The 22,681-nt window shown below is 36.8% G+C and overlaps 1 protein-coding gene and 1 long non-coding RNA gene across 2 annotated transcripts in view; one reads left to right on the top strand and one right to left on the bottom strand.

The window, feature by feature from the left end:
- Window positions 1-22,681, bottom strand: part of LOC311297957 (potassium voltage-gated channel subfamily H member 7) — a gene marked incomplete at its 3' end in the record, with an annotated part of 99,930 nt that overhangs the window by 8,342 nt on the left and 68,907 nt on the right. Inside the window, exons 8-13 of the mRNA XM_084420470.1 lie at window positions 20,689-20,888; window positions 15,020-15,272; window positions 7,718-7,923; window positions 7,519-7,603; window positions 4,543-4,758; window positions 3-159 (exon numbers count right to left, since the gene is read on the bottom strand). Coding sequence (XP_084276596.1) covers window positions 3-159; window positions 4,543-4,758; window positions 7,519-7,603; window positions 7,718-7,923; window positions 15,020-15,272; window positions 20,689-20,888 — 1,117 coding nt within the window. The remainder of the gene's footprint in view (window positions 1-2; window positions 160-4,542; window positions 4,759-7,518; window positions 7,604-7,717; window positions 7,924-15,019; window positions 15,273-20,688; window positions 20,889-22,681) is intronic.
- Window positions 203-4,610, top strand: LOC311297958. The gene is made up of 3 exons (XR_014628896.1): window positions 203-1,068; window positions 2,407-2,462; window positions 4,474-4,610. It is a non-coding gene; the product is annotated as an uncharacterized lncRNA (long non-coding RNA).

Here is a 22,681-nt window from a genome sequence, read left to right on the forward strand (position 1 = left end):
ACCTGCTCAGGTGTTCCTGCAGTCGGTCTAGTCTGTGCTCCACTTCTCCATACGTGATGTCACCGTCCAGATCTTCATCTTCAGCGCCGGCCTGCTCCTGTGCGGTCGCGTCCACGTGCGCTTTAACACTGTCAGATAACCACCCGTCAGTCTGGAGATCTGAAACAGGGATAAAATACACACATGCATTGGTGCTCATCCAAGTGTTGCTACATTAGTGTTCATTTTAAAGCTTTAAAAAAACAACACAATGGGCTATTGTGGTGTTTTACTGTGCATATGATAATAAATATATGTTGTATCTGTTACTGATGATGTATTTTATGTGGGAAAGTAGGATAAACTGTGAAAATATAGTTCAGAACAGACCTTATTTCAGGCATTTAACCAAAAACCCATTAAAAATACCCACTGGATTTGGAAAGATGGAAAAGGAAGTGCTAAAATGCTCATTTTTGGTCTATAAAAATGCATCATCCTTGCAGAACTCTATTTGGCTAGATTCTTACAAGTGAGAAATGAATTAGCATCAAAATACAATAGACTTTGATTGGATGCATGACATCAACAGCAAATCCAATAGGATGTACTTTCTCCATGTAAGTTGATTAGTCTTTATTGTTACGATGCATGATTATAATATTAGTTGCATTCATTATTTCCAGTTAGCATTGATTTTCAGTGTTGTCCGTGATTCTCCTAACACACCTGCAGACCTGTAAGTTGAAAATACCTGTGACAATATCTAGTGAGAAATTGCATCTCAGGTGTGTGTAAAGGCCTGCTGTCTCTGTGTTAGCGCTTGTATTGGTGTTATATTGCTGTGACTTTCCTATCGGTGAGGCTCAGGACTAATAGAAACACTAAAGCCAATGGTTATCTCTCACAGACACCTGCTATATGCTGATCAGAACGGCTGTCTACATGTCCGATCAGAGACGGGAGGAACCAGAGATGAGCAGTGTAGGGAAATTACATTCCTCCGGGACAGATTGACCCTCATGCATGGACGGAGACTGAGAAGACACCTGACGTGATCATCTCTGGGACAAACGTGTTCAACGACGGGTGAGGTTTCTCTTTGAAAGCACCACGAGAAGTGCAGATTTCCTGCTGAGACCAGAACTTGGAGAATATTGAATATTGGCATCAATATTTTTGTTGTTTTTTCCCTGTAAGAGACATTTTAAGTGTGTATAAATCTGCTAAAAGTTAATTTCGTCAACTTATAAAAGTACACTAGCATACAGATGAGCTCAATATGTCAAAAGGGTTAATACTTATAAGAGTGCACCAGTGTTATTTTAGTAGAGATACTATTATAGTTTTTATTAATATTTGAATCCGTTTTTTATTTGTACATTTTCATAATATTTAGTATGTTTTTGTCATTTTTATTAGATGCTTTTTTTTTTTTTTTTTTTTACTTTTGTGCATCAAGTTAAACTAAATGAAAATTAAAATGTAGTCGTGGCAACTAGTTTATTTTTTAAATATTTTATTTCAGTTTATTTTATTTAAAGTAAGGGCATTTTTTATGGTTTTATTTTTTGTAAACTATAATAACCCTGGCCTACACATTAAACAAAAAAACATCATCAGGGAAACTTGCATGACCTCTAATATGTCCGCTCACATCAGATGAAGTACTGTACATAATCATGTATTATGTGTATTACGTGAATAGAGTTGAAAGGAAGATGCCCACAGCAAGAGCTGTTTGCTTTTTCCAGAACATGTAACACATGAAAGCTGACAATAAATTATATATTTACTGTATTAAAGTTGAGGCAAAAATGAAAATTCTGTTATCATTTACTCACCCCTATGTCACTAAAATATATATATATATGCACTGTAAATGTGTAATATATCATCTTTTGTGTTTAACAGACAGAAAAAAAGTCATACAGGTTTAGGTCTTCTGGGAAACATGTAAATGTCTTATATAGCTTCAGAAGGGCAATACTAAATTATGAAAATAAGATTAAGAAAAAAAGATCTTTTAAATGTTTTTGTCAATAATTAATGTTTTTAATAACATAAAAAAAGCATGAAATGACTTATTCATGGCAGTACTAATTAAAAACAAAATCAAATTTTTATGCCCACCTGCATTTTAAAAAATGCTTGATTTAAAATATTAACATTTTGAAGATTCTGCAAGGTGTATATAAACACATGACCACACCATTGAATTGGTTTGTATATTTATATGCTTATTTTATGGCCAAACATCATTGATGTCTACAGCGGAGGGAAGATTTTCAGTGAGTAACGACTAAATTCCAGTCGGTTCCTCAAACAAAGCTATCATGTGACTATATCATGTGAATATATTCAAAATAAAGTGTACAAGTTATATGGACCACATTTATATATAAAAAAAATGTATATGCTTTTCAGAGCCTCGTTCCGCGTCCACATGGGAAAGAGTGTCCTGAGGTTGGAACGGCATGAAGGTAAATGATTACATCGCTTTAATATTTCAATGCCATGATAATCATGTTGAGTTTAGAGGGTTTGTGCATGTTTGTGTGTGTGTGTGTGTGTGTGTGTGTGTGGAGGTCATATTCCAATGGCAATCCCCCTCTCTAGTGGTTGTCTGTGGCACAGGAGGGAACATTGTGTACTCGTTGAGGAGAGTTAGGGAATAGATGCCCAGCGGATTTTCCTAAAGCCTGTAAAACGGGCCGCACTGTGCCTTAAGCTCCTGAAAGACCCTGTTTTACCGTGCCATCTACTTCTCTCTCTCTCTCTCTCTCTCTCTCGCTCATCATGATGCTTTAGCTTGGATTTAGGAACAGACTGATTCGATCAATACTTTTTTCCTCCCTGTGTCTGAGCTCTGCTTTCCTTTTATACCCTGTAAAGCAGTGTTTTAAAGGACTAACAATGTCTGAAAAGTTTTTAGGATGAATGTAGATTGGTTTTTGTTTTGGAGTCATCCATCAAGCTAAAAGCCTGTTTCTTCTTCGCCGAAAGCACAGGATATACAGAGCGCTTTAAAAGCTTGTGAAGGTCGACAGACTTCTTACTACTATTGCTCTGGCAGAGATTGTTCTTGAAGGATTATGATAGCGTACGAATGCGAAGCCAATGACGAGTGTAAATAATGCAGTGATTCCTTTATTTCAAGGTTTTTAAGTTGACTATTAATGTTGCCATCATGGTGCAAATAATAGAAATCATCAACTAAATGTTTAGAATTCAAGATATCAGATATCTTGATATACATAGTTTTATTAGCAATAGGTTGACAAAAGTCACAAGAAAATATGTTTTCCTATTATGAAACAAATTTAAGCATGTGTGGATAACTTATGTGGATAAAAAATGTTGAAATTATTATTTAAGTGCTATAATAGATTAATATTGTCATTGATAATGCTATAGTGAACAGGGTTTGGACTATGTCGGCATAAATCCTTTTGAGGGATTTTGAGATCGACCAAAACCTTTATTAAGCAAAATGTGCAGTTGGGAACAGACGGGAGAGCGGCGACTGCCAAACGGATCACATAATGGACACAGTGTTCTCCTGGACGACTGGGAACAACTTCATTTCCATCAATGTTTCTGGCTGACTTTAATTCCCAGCCATGTGCATCTGACCAAATCAGGCAAATTAGACTCAACTTAAGTCTAAATTTCACCATAAACAAAGCTAAATCAGCAATCATGAAATAGATTTTTCACTTAAAAAGTACCTATGATGCTTTTTTTCATTGTTCATGTTTCTTTAGTGTGTAATGTTGCAGTTTGAGCGTGAAAAAGCTCTGAAAGTCCCTCCAGCGGGAGTTCTTCTCTATATCAGTGTCGGTGTTTCTGAACTCCCTGAAACGCCTCTATTGTAGTCTTGAGTTTTCTTCCGGGAACGAACGCATCACACAATAATAATATTAATTATTATTATTTAAATAATTAATACGCAAAATAAAGGGGCGGGGCCTGGTTGAGTTAGTCAGTAGTGTGTTGAAACTGGCGGTTATGGTAAGGGGCGGGACATTTCCCAAACACGATCAAAGCGCTTGACCAATCATAACGCACTGCTCCAGCCGACCAATCAGAGAACTGTGCTTTTCAGAAGGAGGGGCTTCATAGAGACAGGAACTAAACAGAGCGTCACTGACAGACTGGGAAGAGACGAGCTGCAATAATGGAGAATATGGGGAAAGTTATGTGTTTTTTGAACATTCAAGCATGAAAACCTGTTCTAGTAGAGCCTAAAAACAAAATCAAGACTGAAAACTTGATTGACTTTTGAAGACATAATATGGCCTTTTTAAGAAAAAAAGAAAAGCTATTTTAGTTAGTTAATGCGGTTTACTTACTGTAAATAAAGAAACTTCTAAACACCATGTTTGTGATTGTGTCTTTTTTAAAATATGCATCATTGTTCTGTACAGGATGAGAAAGCAATCTACGGAGTGACTACCCTGTGAATTTGTGTGTGTATATTTGTCTCTTCAGGTGTGTGACGCAACAGAAACGGACAACAATGACACATGGTGTTAAGATGAACTACCACTAAATCCTCACCATCATATGTCTTTTTTTCGGCGTCCTCTGCGGGAGGACTGAAGCCCGGCGTGGAGGTGTAGCTCTGTACGGATGGATACTCCATTATCGCTGCTCCCAGAAGCCTTTGCTGCTCGTCTCTGGAGGTGCGACGGTCCTCAGAGCTTCTCTTAGAGCTGAGACGAGACTCTCGCCGCTCCGTCCGGCACTCGCTGTCCGCTTCTTTCAGGCTTCCTACTACGGGACGATCGGTCAGGGGTACAAAACGTGTTGAAGATCAGACCCGATGGAAAAACAACACTGTCCAAACACAATTTTAAGCAGAAAGAGATCGGACTAAAAATTATACTTTAAACCAACTTTTTTTTAGCTAATTATAGCTAATTTAGCTTCTGTACACGGTGAAATTAAGCCCAAAACATATATTGACACATTAATTAACATTTTGGCTAAAGAAACTATATTAAGTACAGTCTTTATAATAAATACTCTTTTTACTTTGAATGAATGTTTAATATTAAATAAAATGTAAGGTCTGAACCAAACCATAAATATAATTTGACAAAAAACAATGTATTTTATTTAGTAACGCATTACAATAAGGTCTCATTTGTGTATTAATGCATTAACTAACATGAACTAACATTGAGAAATGTATTTTAGTACCGAATATATTCATCTTTGTTAATGTTAGTTAATAAAAATACAATTATTCATTGTTTGTTCATGTATGTCAACAGATACCAATTTTGATTTAAAAAATGTATTAGTAAATATTAAAATGAACATTAGGTTAACAAATGCTGTAGAAGTATTATTCATTGTTCATGTTTAATAGTGTAATTAACAAATGAAACCTTATTGTGACCATTTTCTTCCCATAGAAGCCTGTTATGAAGAAATAGTTTGAACATACCAAAGCAATAACGTATTTCTCTCAATCCTTGATCATAAATCATAAACACTGTCTACAAGCATAATCATTGTTAAACATTACAGTTCTTTTCACTGCTCATGTTTTATTATAGTACACAAGATGTAAGATTATGGGCTCATCTATGGAGAGTTTTTATAATCATTGAGGTGCAAAAGCAGAATGTTCTTTCCAGTCGGTGTCTCAGTACATTAAGCAGCGCTAAGCCGTTTCCTTGTAATAGGAGTTAATGAGGTCAAAAACGCTTCACATTAAAAAATATTGACTTTCTCCTTGGACTACGGAGTAGATCATTTTTATGACCATAAATTTGATTCTCCCTGGTCGTTGAAGTTGTGCATTTAAGTGTTTTTCCACGGTAAGTGTTTTAAAATGTCCCAACAGTGTTTTAAGAGCTCACCAGAGACGTAGACGTTCATCATGATTACAGCTGTAAAACAACAGTTTATTCTGCAATAATAACACTATAATGATGCCTCTTAAACAAGACCTCTTTCATTTTGAAGAGTGTGCATGTCTATATGTGCTCTAGTACGTAAGAACGAGGCTATGATTGAAACTTGAAATAAAGCAAAATTACTGAGGGAAAAAAAAGTATTAGTCCTCTGATTGCATGTCCATAATTTACAGCCCAAAATATGGCATTAATTCGATCTCAAACAAAATTGCAACAATACGGTTTCGGGGAAACAATCCTGACTAGCTTGTTGATTTCTTCAAAGATGCCTCATACTCTGGTAGTTAACCGGCGAGTTACATTGTTGTACGGGAGAAAACGCACCCCTGAAACTAGGCGTGTTTCCATTAGATCTGCGTAAAATTCTTGCGTTTTTTTTCTAAATGTCGGAAAAAAACAATGTTATGCGACTAAAACTAAATTTTTTCCTCTCGCGATAAGTCATTCCAAAAATCAATGGACGTTGGTAGGTTTATGCATCTCAGCCACCGCACTGCCCATTATTATTAATCGAAGGAGACGTATGTGTGTTATCCAATCATTAATGGCAAGGAAAGACCCTTATCCTTGAGAGCGGCACATATGAGGTGTTTCTGGGCGTTTCTCACTCATTTCTGCTTCCAGGTCTTGATTGTGGCATTTCATTGAGGTTTAGAATCCAGTATTCCTGTAAATCTTTTGTCTTTTATGAATTTAATAAAGAACTCAGTCTCGTATTATGTCCAAACGTACCGCGTCGTCTACGTCAGCTGACCTGTAAATGCGCAAAAACTGTTTCCATTGCAGTTTTGTGAAATATTTATTTTTCGAATTGCCTGAAAAACCACCTCATGCGAGCAGAAAAACTTTTTTGCGATAAATGGACGTTTCCATTGGGCGTATTTTCAATTCGCAATTTCAATTTGCGCAATTTGAAGGGTAATGAAAACGCGCCTACTGATACAAACCAAACTGTGAAATATTTAACCATTTTGCCGTTAAAGGGATACTCCACTTTTTTTGGAAATAGGCTCATTTTACAGCTCCCCCAGAGGTAAACAGTTGAGTTTTACCGTTTTCGAATCCATTCAGCCGATCTCCGGGTCTGGCGGTACCACTTTTAGCATAGCTTAGCATAGATCATTGAATCGGACAGGACCATTAGCATCTCTCTAAAAAAAATGACCAAAGAGTTTAGATATTTTTCCTATTTAAAACTTGACTCTTCTGTAGTTACATCGTGTACTAAGACCGACGGAAAATGTAAAGTTGCGATTTTCTAGGCTGATATGGCTAGGAACTATACTCTCATTCCTGCGTAATAATCAAGAAACTTTGCTGCCGTACCATGAGTCCAGCAGGCGTAATGATATGACGCAGCGCCTGGAAATAGGTCTAATAGGTTAGACAAACTTAGTCCCGGTCACGTTGGAAGTTACCGAGCTGGGGACTATTTTCAGGCGCTGCTTTAACTCTGGGGGAGTTGTAAAATGAGCCTATTTCCAAAAAATGTGGAGTATCCCTTTAAGTTCCTGCAACAGTGGCACGGTGTAATGTAATTCAAGTCAAGTCATCTTCCTTTATATAGCGCTTTTAACAATGTAGATTATCAATGGATCATATTCACCTTGTGATGGTTTACGTTTAAAGGAGATCTTCCTTCGACTCTTCGTATCCTCTCCGTCTGAATCACTGGCTTGTGAAAAAATGCTCTGAAGAAGAAGAAGAGCCCAACAACAACACGCAATAATGATCTCTGGGGTGACCGAGAAATGCTTTCATTTCATATGTTTTGTATATTATTTCTTGCTTTCGATGGGAAGTACCTTTGAATTCTCATCCCGCAGGTTAAAGGTCAGCTCCAGATTGGTGAGGAAATAGTCTGCGAACTCTGGATACATGTCTAAAACCTCCAGCAGCTCTTCTCTCTGGATGGTGTGCAGGTCGCAGTAGCTGAGCGCTCGGACGTCAGCGTTCGACTTCCCCGGCTTGGCGTACAGGTGGATCATCTCTCCAAATATATCATTCTTACCTGGAGAACAAAGCACACATTCAGGTTAGGTTTGTCGAGAACTCAGATGCATGACATGTTTAGACATATCTGACCCTGGACCACAAAACCAGTCACATGGGTCAATTTTTAGAAATTGAGGTTTATACATCACATGAAAGCTGAATAAATGAGGTTTCCATTGATGTATGGTTTGTTAGGATAGGACAATATTTAGTCGAGATACAACTATTGAAAATCTGGAATCTGAGGGTGTAAAAAAATCGAAACATTGAGAAAATCTCCTTTAAAGTTGTTCATTTATGTTCACGATTGTGCTGCATTCACTCACAAAAATAAATGTTTTATATATTTACGGTAGGAAATGTACAAAATATCTTTATGGAACATGATCTTTACTTAATATCCTAATGATTTTTGGATAATTTTGACCCATACAATGTATTGTTGGCTATTGCCACAAATAAACCCGTGCGACTCGAGACTGGTTTTGTGATCACTATCACACTGTTCCGCCTCAGAGATCCATCTATATGCTTGTGTCTGCATGGGATTTCAGATGCTGATTGTGTGTGTATACAGTACGTGTGTCTGGACAAGCAAGGTCAGTTTAGGTCATGCGGATTACCAGCGCTCGCTCTGTCTGTGGAGATTATGAATCAGATGATGTCAGGTACTGTATATGCTGTTCTTTTCCCCTCGACCTCTCGCTGAATAACAACTGTTTGTTCTTTTGCCTTTCTTTAAAGATCTCAGAAAACAGGATTTGAATTGCTCTTTTGAATTAAAGTGCCACTTTTATGCTATTTTAAAAGCTCCTTATTTTGTTGAGATCTAGCTCAAAAAAAACACTTTAATCATCTCATAATATACATCGCAGCATCAGCTCTTTTCTCACAGTGTCTGAAATGTTTTAGAAAAGAAACCGTCTCTTTAAACCCCTCCTTTTCTGTCTTCCTTCTCTCTTCTATTTGCATTCTGAATTGTAATTAGTCTTGCCTTCCTTGCATGTGTTTAATCATTTATAGCCGCCTTTACACTATTGATTCCGGTGTGCAGTTGAAAACAAGACGTGCGCTGAGCGATATGACAGATGTGATGCAGCATTTCATTATTGCAGAAACAAAGAATTTTATATAATAAAACACTGACTTTCAAAAGTTTGAGGCTGGTTGGATTTTAAAATGTTTTTAAAGTCTCTTATGCTCACCAGTGCTGCATTTATTTGATCAAAAAATTACAGTAAAAACAGTAATATTGTGAAATATTATTACAATTTAAAATAACTGTTTTATATTTGAACATATATTGAAATGTAATTTATTCCAGTGATCAAAGCTGAATTTTCAGCATCATTACTCCAGTCTTCAGCGTCACATGATCCTTCAGAAATCCTTCTAATATGATGATTAATATGATATTTATGATTATTACAGTTTTTGCTGCTTAATATTTTTGTGGAAACTGTGATACTTTCTATTCAGGATTCTTTAATGAAAAGTAAGTTAAAAAGTACAAATCTTTTGTAACATTATAAATGATTTACTGTCACTTTTGATCAATTTTAATACATCTTGTAAAAAAAAAAAAAAAACCTTTTGAACAGTAATGTATCTCAACCTTTACCTTTACAAGCACTGCTTGTTCAGGAAGTGCAAATGTATTTTATTTTTAATTATACATCTTTCCTTACCATTGTCTCTTATGTTTTATAAAAATGGCACAAACGTCCTGCACCAAAGTCCATTCAAGTTACAGTTTATCTCAAAAATCAGCGGGCTCTCAGCTGGGCCGCTTCCTGGGTAAATGTCAGGCCCACCGAGTGATTCTGCTTTAAATAAGAGAGACGTGACTGAGCTGCAGGTGACATTAAACTCAATTGGCTAAAATGCCTGACACGGCTGTTCATAAGGGATCTGACACCTTTCTAAATCTCACCATGAAGAAGCAGCAGAAGTGAAGCATTGTGGGCCTTCCAGTGGAGCGCAGGAGGGATGAGAAGCACTTTCTCTTCTTAATGGATCCAAAGAACATTATTAAAGGGATACTTCACCGATTAGCATTAAGCTTTGTATCAGTAGAAACCCGGTAGTATTTTGGAATGGCCGTGTTTCCCTCCCTCATGTCCTCCTGAGACGAGAGATTTCTGTATTGTGTGTCTGGAAAAAACCCTCAAATGACACAAAAATCATCATTTATCATCATCAGAGGCTTTTTTGTCCAGAGGCGAGAGACTCCAGCCAGTAGGAGGAGCTCGTTCCGCATGTGTTCAACCCGCCCATAGGGGGAGCTCACGATAAAACGCCGTCTTTTCAGTTTCGAGTCGACTAGTAGCCTAGTTGTATCATTTCTTCCGATACTGCCCTCTGTAACCGGGAGGCGTGGCTTGGGAGTGTCCTCGTAGGGCAGCAACTCAAGTGCATTCTGGGAGTTGTTGTCTTTCACCCACATGAGCCAAAAATACATTTTCTGGCTTTTCTCAGTCTAGAAGGCACCAACTTCTAAAATAATTTCACATTTCTACTACATAAATGACCCAATTTAAATACACATTCATCTTTCCAGCGGTGAAATATCCCTTTAAATGAAGGCTCAGGGTTCAACACGAGTTCAGCTCCACTGGCAGCATTTCAGCATAAAGAGTCACTTTGTGAGGTTTGAGAACTTTTCACCGCGGCCGTCTGCACTGTTTTGACCCTATTATGTCAGCGAATATTCATCTGATGAAAAAACAGAGCTTTTAAACTGTGTTGAAGTTAAGAAGACCTGTCAGTCACACGCCGGCTCTCTGGCATCAAAAGTGCCGGCTAATTATTGTTGCCATTAACTGCACATGTATCGCTCCGATATTACACAACACTAAGGGTTCGCTTTCAGGACACAAGCAAATGACTAAAAGATTGCAGTGGCGTCTGGTGGGTTTTAAAATAAAGGAGGCACACTAAATTGAATCGGTCTGGGGATCTCCTCGCAAGGATTGTTTTTTTCCCCTTAAATAGCTCTTTTTTAAATGTAAAGAAAATGACATTTATAGCAAGACGATATAAATATAATTTCACTCCCCTACCCCATCACTTGACGCACAAATCCAGTAATACTTCGCTGTGTTTAAGTAGTCAATAGTGATGGAACGATTAATGAGTTAATGCACAGTTTCTGATTTCAAATATTCTAGTGAATTTCAAGTATTTAATGCGTAAAAACCTTTAAATTAGGCATATTTATTTCAAAGTTTTTTAAATGTTTTTGAAAGAAGTCTCTCACCAAGACTGCATTCGTCCGATCAAAAATACAGTAAAAACAGTAATATTGTGAAATATTATTACAATTTAAAAGAACTATTTTCTATGTAAATATATTTTCAAATGTCATTTATTCCTGTGATCGAAGCTGAATTTCCAGTCTTCAGTGTCACATGATCCTTCAGAAATCATTCTGATATGATTTGATGCTCAAGAAACATTTATTATTATTACCAATAACTTGTTGAAAACAGTTGTGCAGCTTCATATTATTTTTTCACTACTTTTTTCCATGATTATTTGAGTAGAATGTTCAAAAGAACAGCATTTATTTAAAATAAAATTATTTTATAACATTTTAAATGTCTTTACCATCACTTTTTGATCAATTTAATACATTATTGCTGAATAGTAACAACAATAATAATAACTCTATTATTATTGTCTATAATAACAATAATAATCTCTCTCTCTCTCTCTCTCTCTCTCTCTCTCTCTCTCTCTCTCTCTCTCTCTCTCTCTCTCTCTCTCTCTCTCTCTCTCTCTCTCTCTCTCTCTCTCTCTCTCTCTCTCTCTCTCTCTCTCTCTCTCTCTCTCTCTCTCTCTCTCTCTCTCTCTCTCTCTCTCTCTCTCTCTCTCTCTCTCTCTCGATGCCAAACACATCCAGCAGGAGCCACTTAATAGAAATGTCAGAAGCCTCTTCTTATCAGACACGGTTCTAGACACAGAATGGAACACAATGCAAAAAACCTGAAAAGGAAAGACAGGCTTGTTTCCAGAATATGCTCATCTGTTTGACATTTTCTGAGAGAACAATAACTGTGCCTTTTGATTTGTAGACGGAGCAAACGGCACCCTGGGCACCTGGGCTCTCTGCTGTGTGTTAAAGCTTGTAGGGACAATGGCACATCTACCCAGTGGGAGATACAGAGTGTGCCCTCTCTCTCTCTCTCTCTCTCTCTCGCTCTCGTTGCTAACCACCGCATCGGTAAACAACATAAAGTCCTCGCACACACACACGACTCAAACTATTGCATTATCGGCTATCTCTAAAACATCGATCACAAGAGCACAGTGAGAAATAATGAGACAATGACATATATTCTTATGCAAGACTTTAAAAATAGTCTACTCTTGATTAAAATAGTCATTTATAAGTGAAAAAGTGATTCCTTAATTAAATATCTAGAGCAGGGTTATTGAAGTACCAAGAGGTCTAATCTCAAAATTTCCTTCTAAACGCCACTGAGTAATAGTCATTATATTTTTTATAAACTAACATTTGAAAAGTTTGGGGTTCAGTAAGATTTTTTTTTACTTTTTTTTAAAGAAATTAATATTATTCATATTAATATTAATATTAAAATTAAATATTAAAATTATTAAAATTAAAATAATTGCATTCAGCAATGATGCATTAAAGTAATCAATAACAATTTATAATGTTCTAAAATATTATATATATAAAATAAATTGTTCTTTTTGACTTTCTATTCATCAAAGAATCTTGAAAAAAAAGAATGTATTATAGTTTGCACAAAAATATGAAACTATTTTCAACATTGATAATAATCAGAAATGTCTGTTAAGCAGCAAATCAACATATTAGAATGATTTCTGAAGGATCATGTCAAACAGTAAACAGTTCTTTTAAATTGTAATAATATTTCACAATATTAATATCAAATCAATGCAGCACTGGTGAGCATCTTACGTGTGTGTGCATATATATAACAGCCATCACCCTGTAGCCCAAGACTGGTCACCCACTGACCTCCTGGGAAAACCAGGTTACTGCTGGAAGAGGTGTTAGTGAGACCAGTAGGGGGCGCTCACCCTGTGGTCTGTGTGGGTCCTAACGCCCTGTGACGGGGACAAAGAGTATAGAAGCCCAAGAGGCGAAACTCAATAGAACGCTCCATAGCAACAGTTGCCCCCATGACGTGACGGCGCGGCCGCCATTATGGACTGAAAACTGAAGGAAAACGCCGACAAATAATGGGAGTCAATGGCACTGAAAAACTTGACATAACAAAACCTTAACATAACGTAATTTTTTCTGGCCGTCATATCTAAATATGAAAACAATTTAAAATACATTAATGAGGATGACCGACGTTAAATGACGTTAAATGACAGAAAATATTCGTCTATGTGTTGGTTATGCATGGCCTAATTACCCTTAGGAAAATAGTATTTTGGGACAAAATATTACTATAGAAGTACTATAAGACTACTATAGAAATACTATAGCGGCTCTAGGATATTATAGAGGTATTACAGAACATAACATACTTCTGTGATGTTCTGTAATACCTCTATAATATTTTAAAGCTGCTATAGTATTTATATAGTAGTCTTATCGTACTTCTGTAGTATGTCCCAAATTACTATAGTATTCCTATAAGATTACTATAATAATTTGTCCCAAAATACTATAAGATTCCTATAGTACTTTTTAGTAAGGGTATGTCCCCCACTGAATCGGCTTCATTAGCCTATACGGTTTGCAAAGATACAATTATAAAATTACTGCAAAACTTGAATCTATCAATATTTATGTTCTATTATGCATTTTCCTTGTTATATGACTAACAGAAATTCATGAAATAATATAGGCTAGGGCTAGGCTATAGGCAGACACACAGTAATTAGATTTAAGTAATAAGATATGTATTCAATGTTGATTTTGAAATTAGTGAACATCACCATATATACTGTATGATTTGAAAAAATTATAAATTATAAATGAACATTTCTAACAGTTAATTATTTTACATAGAATATCACAAAAATATTAACAACTTGTTTTTTCAACATCTTCAGTGAAAGTGCACACAGTGAACGTTTCAATGGCAAGAAAAAAACAATCTATGAATGTCCTATTACAGGCGGAAAGGTACAAAAAAGATGTGCAATCTAGCAAGTGCACATATGAACTATAAACACCTACTAAAATGGATTTTGCCATTGACTGGCGCTAACGATTTCAGCAGCTTTCAGTCCATAATGGCGGACGCGCCTCCGCAGCGCCATCTACAGACTGTTACCCATAACACAACAGAGTTTCGCCTCTTGGGCTTCTATACTCTTTGACGGGGACACTATACTGTAACAAGCACTATCGTTTGGATGAGACATTAAACTGAGGTCCTGACTCTCTGTGGTCATTAAAAATCCCATCCTAGCCAAATTTGCAGTGGCCTCTGTCCATCATGGCCTCCTAATCATCCCCATATACTGATTGGCTTCATTACTCTGTCTCCTCTCCACCAGTAAGCTGGTGTGTGGTGGGCGTTCTGGCGCAAAATGGCGGCCGGCGCATCATCCAGGTAAATGCTGCACATTGGTGGTGGTTGAGGAGATTCCTCCTTTCTGTGTATAGTGCTTTGGGTGCCGAGACAAATAAAATGTAATGAATTATATACATATACATGGTATATATACCAATGTGCAGCAATGTGCAACCTCGTAAAAAACAAAAACATTATATATATATATATATATATATATATATATATATAATTTTTTTTTTATTCCTTTAATCCTCCCTTATCTGGCTTTTGCTACTCTGAGCAATGCCTGAACTTCGTATTTTGAGCACTTCTTGCATTGTTTTTGCCTTTTCACGATTAGTCCTAAATAGTAAGTCGCTTTGGACAAAAGCATCTGCTAAATGACTAAATGTAAATGTAAATACACGCACACATATACTATTTGTATATATGCACACACACATACAATATAATATGTGTGTGTCATTTTATAGTAATATTTTTATTTATTCATTTTATATATTCATGTTTTTCATATATTATGGATTTGATGTCACTTTCCATTAGCGCTTCCTTCAAAACAAGCTTGTGAGCTCTTACCCAGAATGGCCACCACTATGTCGTCCTTGAGGATCTCAATGGATCCTCGAGACAGGAAGTAGAGTGCAGTGAGAACGTCTCCACAGTGCACGAGTGTGTCTCCAGGAGGGGCGTGCGTGGTTTTGAAGCGCATGGCGAGAGCACGCAGACACCCTTGAGTCGCACCCTGGAATGCCTTACATCCCTGAAGGAGACTTTGGTTCAGATGGAGACAAATATCTGCCTGCAAACACTCAGGAAAGCCCTTTAAGACCTGCAGAGAGACGTGAGAATGAGGTGAAAACATACTCAACTCTATCAGATCCATCACTGAAGATTAAAGGCAAAACATTAGTGCAGACATTATCTTCAATTACACTGTTTGTCATTCTGTGGTGTTAATAGGCTCTGTAACTCGTACACAGGCAGCGTCCTGACTAGGGTTGGAATTTCGAAAATCGATTCCAATTTTGGAATCGGATACTTGTTATAAAATTAAAGGGGTGGTATAATGCCCTTTTCACAAGATGTAAAATAAGTCTCTGATGTCCCCAGAGTGTGTATGTGAAGTTTTAGCTCAAAATACCCCACAGATATTTTTATATAGCATGTTTAAATTGTCACTTTTTGAAGGTGAGCAAAAACGCACCGTTTTGTGCCTGTCCCTTTAAATGCAAATGAGCTGCTGCTCCTGGCACAGGGGGCGGAGCTTCAACAGCTTGCACTCACACAGACATGCACTGAAAATTTCAAAAACTTTTAGCCTTTTATGTTCAAACCGGAGTCAGACAATGATGGAGAGACTCAAGAAGAAGTGACAGCATGTAGAAGCAACAGGACATTTCTGAATGGTTAGTTGATGAATGTATGTAGCTTATGTGTAGTTATCTTCTAGTCATTGATTAGCATATTCGCATGCCTGGGGGCGGGGTTTATGTAAATTCTAGGGTTGGTGATGTCACTAACCCGGGAGGAATGTGGTGTAGTCTCTACCAGCCGTTTGTTGTAGTCCTTAAAAAGCAATTTCTTTAAAAGCAAATATCTCCCTTTGCTTTGAACTTTGAGCGTTGTAACTTTGCAGATGTTGTTTATGCTCAAACAGCAACATTACACACTAACTAAAGTTAGAAAAATGAAATCATAATCAACCACCCCTTTAAAATATCGATTCCTCTTATTAATTCCTTTGTGTGCATTTTAATAGGACTTTAACCCATTCAAGTGCAAGAAGACCCAAGCGCTGTTTTCTGTGCTGCGCACACATCCAAAACTTGCACACAGAAAGCCGCTTCTCATACCGACTAGTGCGTGACACCGAACTGAGTTCTCTTCTGCATCTTTTTGCACTTGAATGGACAAATACACACAAAATACTGTCAAAATATCCTCATAAACAGTCGATTGTCTTAAGTGAATGTAAACAGTTGAGAAAGAACACGCACGTGTAACAGTATATTGGATCCGTTCAGCTCTTAAAGTGACAGTAGCCTAATATTCCTGCTGCCGTCTCTATAATAACGTTAATCAACAAAGAAAATTCACTCACTGTTCTTGACTGAATAACTTTTGTAAATATATTTGTAATGTATATATTTTTTTTAAATAAAATGCAGTATTATTTTACATTTGATTACAGTTTCTGTACCTGAATACCTGAAAATCACACAATTGTATGTTTGTTTAGTTGTATTTATTTGAGCAATTGCACATTTTGTTTAATTTTTTTTTTATTACTGAGTGTTTACTTTTCTTTAATAATGCTTGAAATGTATATTAGTTAGGCTAGTTGTTTTTACTATGGTATTTTTAAACCAAAGGCAGAAGTTTCTTGTGTAAGTGTTCTTTAGCCTGTTGATTTTTGTTCATGGTATTCGGCTACAATCAAATGTTTTGGAGTTCGACTTTGAATAAATGTGAATGATATCTACTTTTTTTTTTACCTTATCGGAATTGAAATTAGGCATCGATTAGCAGAATAGTTCAAATGCAAACGATACCTAATCCTAACTGAAATTTCAGTGAGCTGTTGTCTGGCACTAACAATACAGTACTCTTATAATAATAATAATAATAATAATATTAATAATAATAATAACACTCACAAATGTTAAGTACAATTTAAAAACAGTCTCTTAAACTTAGCTAGGTTGCATTTATCTGATCAAAAGTAAAAACAGTAATATTGTGAAATATGTAATGTGATGCAGCCTTCAAGACGGGAGCACTTCTATGATGCCTTAAAGCGACAGTTCACTAGGTTTTGGAGCAGAGTCCTGGTGTTGAGAGTTTTTTTTTCCACTGCTAATGAACTTATTTTGCATTATGATGTTTCTGCCAAAGTATTCATACAGCTAAAGTGGCAGGAAAGAGACTTTAACCTAGACAGATTAAGTGAAAGTGAAAAAATTATGCAAGTGCCAACTACTGTGTACACACTAGCAGTGCAATTATAAATTAAAAGAGAGGAAATAATGAGGGTTCAATAATAGCCAACAAAAATGATTCAGTTTCTTAGCAACATGCAGACTTTGCTTTAACAAGTGCGACTTTTAAACTCCAAGTCTCGTCTAAAATAGAATGGCTACCATAGATGCCTATGCTAAATCATGCTAGCATGGAATATGTATATGCGAGTATATGTGATATACAGTATATATGATTTTGATGCACTTTTTATTTTGTCATTATTATTATTATGATTTGATGTGTATGAGAGCTAAGACATGAATGAAGATGCGTTTATATAAATACCTCCTGCTCTTCCCAGGGTGGCGAGGTCGATCCATTTCACACGAGGCAGACATGGAGAGAGACAGGTGTTGCTTTCAGTACATAAACTCACACTTTCATACTGTGATCACATGTTCAGATTGCATTTCAGAGATCATTTGTAGGAAGAGCTCAGCCAAAAATGAAACGTCTGCCATTGTTTACTTATTATTTAGTCACCCTTGTATTCCAAACACATATTTTCTTTTTTGAGGAACACAAAATGAGAACTTTTTTGAATTTTGCTCTTTTACGTATTTTACAGGTCATTTTTCAGCGAATAACAACTTTAATTTTGCTCTTCTTCCTGGTGGAAAGCGATCATATTTCTTCAGAAGATTTGGAATACAGCGCACAAGTTGAATGAACTACTTTAATTATTCTCATATGGTGCTTTTTCGTCTTGTTTAGAGCTTTTGCGCTCCACAGAAAAAAACTTTTTTTTTTTTTTCATTTTTGGCTGATTTGTGCTAACAAACATGACTTAGCACAGGGATGCACACACTTGTTTCGTCAGCTGAACCCGTTTGACGTAAAATATTTTCTTGAAGTCCCCTAGTCCCTGCCTCGGATTGTTGGCTGAACGTCTGATAAGTATGGCACACAAAATTGGAAACACTTCAGGATCTGATTCACTGTAAAAAATTTGTAACACTGCCCAATCAAAAATTTCAATTGACCGATAACATCTAAATTTTTCAATTGGCCCAAGTGAAAATCTGTACATTTAATTTTAGAATTTACAGAATTTCACTTGGGCCAATTGAAAAATGTAGATGTTATCGGTCAATTGAAATTTTTGATTGGGCAGTGTTACAAATTTTTTACAGTGTTGGTTGAATTCTACAGGATTTCCAGGAGACGTGTAGCCTGGAAATCCAGACCTAAATCTGAAAGATTAATGGTCTGGCGTCGACTAATGAAAATCGGCCAACTCGCGGGGCGGCACCAAGCATGCATTTGAAAATCTCGCTGCACGCAACTGGATAACACTACGACCAATCACAACAAGTTATCGCTTAGCTACCAGTGGAGCTAACTGGTAGATTAGACTCTTACCGTATCTGGTCGGCAAAACAGCAAAAACGCTCTTCTTGCAAAGGAACAATTCGAGCGGGGTCTTCTGTTCCTCTTTTAGAGAAAAAGTCTAAATATTTCATTGTAGCGGCCAAAGCCGTTTCAAACAAATGGTGTTCATCCATAGCCATCTTGCAATGTTTACCAATGACTTCGACGTCACAGCGCTGTCGTCATCTCGCCTCTAGCCCGCCTATATCAGATAACCCAATGTGATTGGTGCAGCTCAGATCGAGGGGCATATTTAATGAGCATCACTACTCGACACCAGAGTAACTCGCTGAGCAAATTCAACTTGTGCTCTCGCGAGAACTCTGGATTACCAGGGTAGGGAGACGTGTGTCTCGTTCTATAAAGGTCTGACTGGAAATAAAGCATTCGTGATGCCAAACCCCCTTATGGAATAAGAAAGCCGACGTGTTTTCAACTGTGACAATGATAATGTAAACATTAAAGGTGGAACTTGTTTAACTGTCTTCCACTAACGTTCTTCTGTCAACAGTGTTACTTGTTAAAGGCACACTATGCAGTTTCCGTTTTTCTCAAACAGCGCCCCCTAGAGTCACTTTGGAGTGCTTGTATTTAACGTTACTGTCGAAAATACCACTCACGCAGAGCCGTCTCTGCACTCTTCCGACCGCGCTTTCTTCGTTGACTCTGCCATGATTCACGTCTGAAATGCGTGCTAGTGTCTTCCATAGAGGCTGCTTCATATGTTGTTGATGTATGTGACGTCGTGCCGTAAAGCAAGTCGTGATTCTCGCGAGATTTGTCGGGGCGCCACCTCTCAAACTTGCCTTGCTGGTTTTGCCAGCGGCGTCCCCCCCTGCTTTGCTATCGGGATGATTCGCCCTACTACGAGTTCGTTTACCATCGAAATGATTTCGAAAATGTTATATTAAGGTACAAATCCTGCATAGTGTGCCTTTAAACAAACCAACTTCAATGAGCAACAGAAATAAAATAACGGAGTGTCGATTTACACTAAGTGTTGACAGAGGCTATTTACACTAACTCCGCCCACTGACGTCTGATTGGGCCAGACAAAATTAACAGCTGAAGTGTAGGGGTGAGGTGCATGGCAGCAAGTTTTGACGCAATTCAACCCGAGTTCGAATCCGACTTCTGCCAAACTCGCTCTACTCCCTTTTCCCATCAAATATCAGATTTGAAAGGCATTTGTTTGAAAAGGTTTGAAAAGTGGAAATAAAATGTCTAACGTCAGATAGGGGTAGGCGAAGGGAGGGCTTTATTTTGTACATCCATTTAATAATTTAATAAATTAAATAATTTACACTGTTATTATTGCATACCGTTTAATGTACAACAACACTGAGGTGCAAATAGTATCTGCCACTATAAGAATAAAAAAGCATCTACCTACCATTTACACATATTGCAAAGAAAATGCTGCTATTTTACAGTATAAATATAATCTATTTCTATTTAAACGCTTAGTGCAAATAGCCACTGCCATAAAATAAACCTACATGCATCCGGTACTTGTGGCGCACATGCAATGCAGACAGTTCAGAGAAAAAGCACTCGCTTTTTGTTTTATGATTGTTTTTAATTGACCTTTTGCAAAGCCTTGGTTTAAAGAAACTATTGATTGATCCTACACTCAAAAAAAATGCTGGGTTGTTTCAACTCATGTTTTGGTCAATAAAAATGTAAACCAACTGATGGGTTTGTCCATATTTGACCCAAACATGAGTTGAAACCATCCAGCATTTTTTGAGTGTTTCTTAGCGAATCTGAAATAAAGATTTGAAAAACGCATGCAATGAAAATATCATGGCTAAAATAGTTGAATAACTAGATCAGGATGTATCAAAACGCACCGTGTTCAGGTCGATGCCGTTGGTGTAGGTCCACGAGTGTTGGAAGTACTCCTCCAGTCTCTGCCTGAGCGGGTTTGGGATCTGGTGGAACCGGATGAACTCTTTCACACGGAGCATCTGCATGTGGTAGCGAGCCGTACCCGAATACAGCCGCTGGATGATGGCAGAAACGTTCCCAAAAATGCTGGCGTACATCAAAGCTGGAGAAGACAAGGCAGGGTCACATGGGTGAAATTGCAAATGCAAGGTTACATTTTGCAAGGCCAATTTAGATCAAATTAGCAGTGTTACTTTATATATTATTATCATTATTATGCTTGATGTGTTCTGATTCAATAGTCCACTGAGGGATGATTTTTGACATTGGACTGGTTTTTCAATGTCTTATCTTTAAAGACTTGCACTGGACGTGCTGGTTTCAGCCTCATCACCATGTCTTCATCTCATATATGAAACACCTGCGATTCAGCAATACCTGCTAATGCACTCGCGTTCACGTAAAGTAGCCCTGTAGACAAGTTTAGGTGAGCGAGGGTGAAACGCACACGGTATAGTGCCTCCAATGCTCTGTAGATGGCGATATCACTTCTTTTGTAGCAGAAATAAACTGCTGCAGAAAAAGTTAGGTGCTATGCAAAATGCAATGAGTAAATGTATTGGTGTATAAATACATACTTATTTAAAAATGTAGTCAAGTAGAGAGTAACAGTTGCTAATACATTTGATGCTCAAAGTACAAAGTAGCCAAAATGACACTTAAAGGGATAGTTCACCCCCCAAAAAAGAAAATTCTGTCATCATCCTCAAGTTGTTTCAAACCTGTATGACTTTCTTTATTCTGCTGAACACCAAAAGAAGATATTTTGTTACATGTCAGTATTGACTTCAAAATATCTTCTTTTGTGTTCAGCAGAAGAAAGAAATTCATACAGGTTTGAAACAACTTGAGGGTGGGCAAGAAATGACAGAATTTCCATTTTTTTGGGTGAACTATCCCTTTAAGTACATTAACTACCAACATTTACACAAATGCTTTACACCACTGTCTGTCCCTGAGTGCAGGATGATTCATCAGTAGTTTTACTGTAAATGTATATGCTAAAATGTATTTTTGTCAACATTTAGCAGTACAGTAGCTGGGCTAAACACTAACAGACATGGATTAAAGATGATGTCATGGGGTCTTGAAAAGACAATAAACATATTGATTTGAAATAGTATTAGGATTAATCTGCTAGATTGAAACAGAGATTAAATATGGCAGTCTGAATTGTTTACAGATACCCGAGTCATTTCAAATTCATTGCAGCCATCTCAGGACATGCACTTCAATTGAATATTGAAGAATATTAATTCAATATTTTTTTCTTATACCTTGCTAAGTTTCTCTCACGAACAAACAGGGCTCAATTATATTCTTTAAAAATGTTTTTAAGCCTCTTATGCTAACCAAGGCTGCATTTATTTGATCAACAATACAGTAAATATTGTGAAATATTATTAAAATTTTAATTGAATGTTTTCTATGTGAAAATATTTTCAAATTTAATTCATTCCTGTGATTCAAAGCTGAATTTTCAGCATCATTACTCCAGTCTTCAGTGTCACATGATCCTTCAGAAATCATTCTAATATGAGGATTTGATGCTCAAGAAACATTTCTGATTATTATCAATGTTAAATATTCATATTTTAGAGGAATTCAGCATTCTTTGATGAATCGAAAGTTCAAAAGAACAAGATTTATTTGAAATAGAAATCTTTTGTAACAGTACAAATGTCTTTAATTTCAGTCTATACTGAATAAAAGTAGGCCTACTGATTCCTTTAAAAAACTTTAAACTTTTAAATGGTTGTGTACATATTGCTTTCACTATTCAAAGGAATATTTCACCCAAACATTAAACTATTTAGTCACCATATTTTTTTTTTTCATGGAAACTTTCTCCCTTTCTGTTTTCTCCAGAAAAATAATTGTTTTTGTTTTGTTTGG

The sequence above is a fragment of the Rutilus rutilus genome (genome assembly GCF_951802725.1).
Source record: "Rutilus rutilus genome assembly, chromosome: 10".
Taxonomy (NCBI): domain Eukaryota; kingdom Metazoa; phylum Chordata; class Actinopteri; order Cypriniformes; family Leuciscidae; genus Rutilus; species Rutilus rutilus.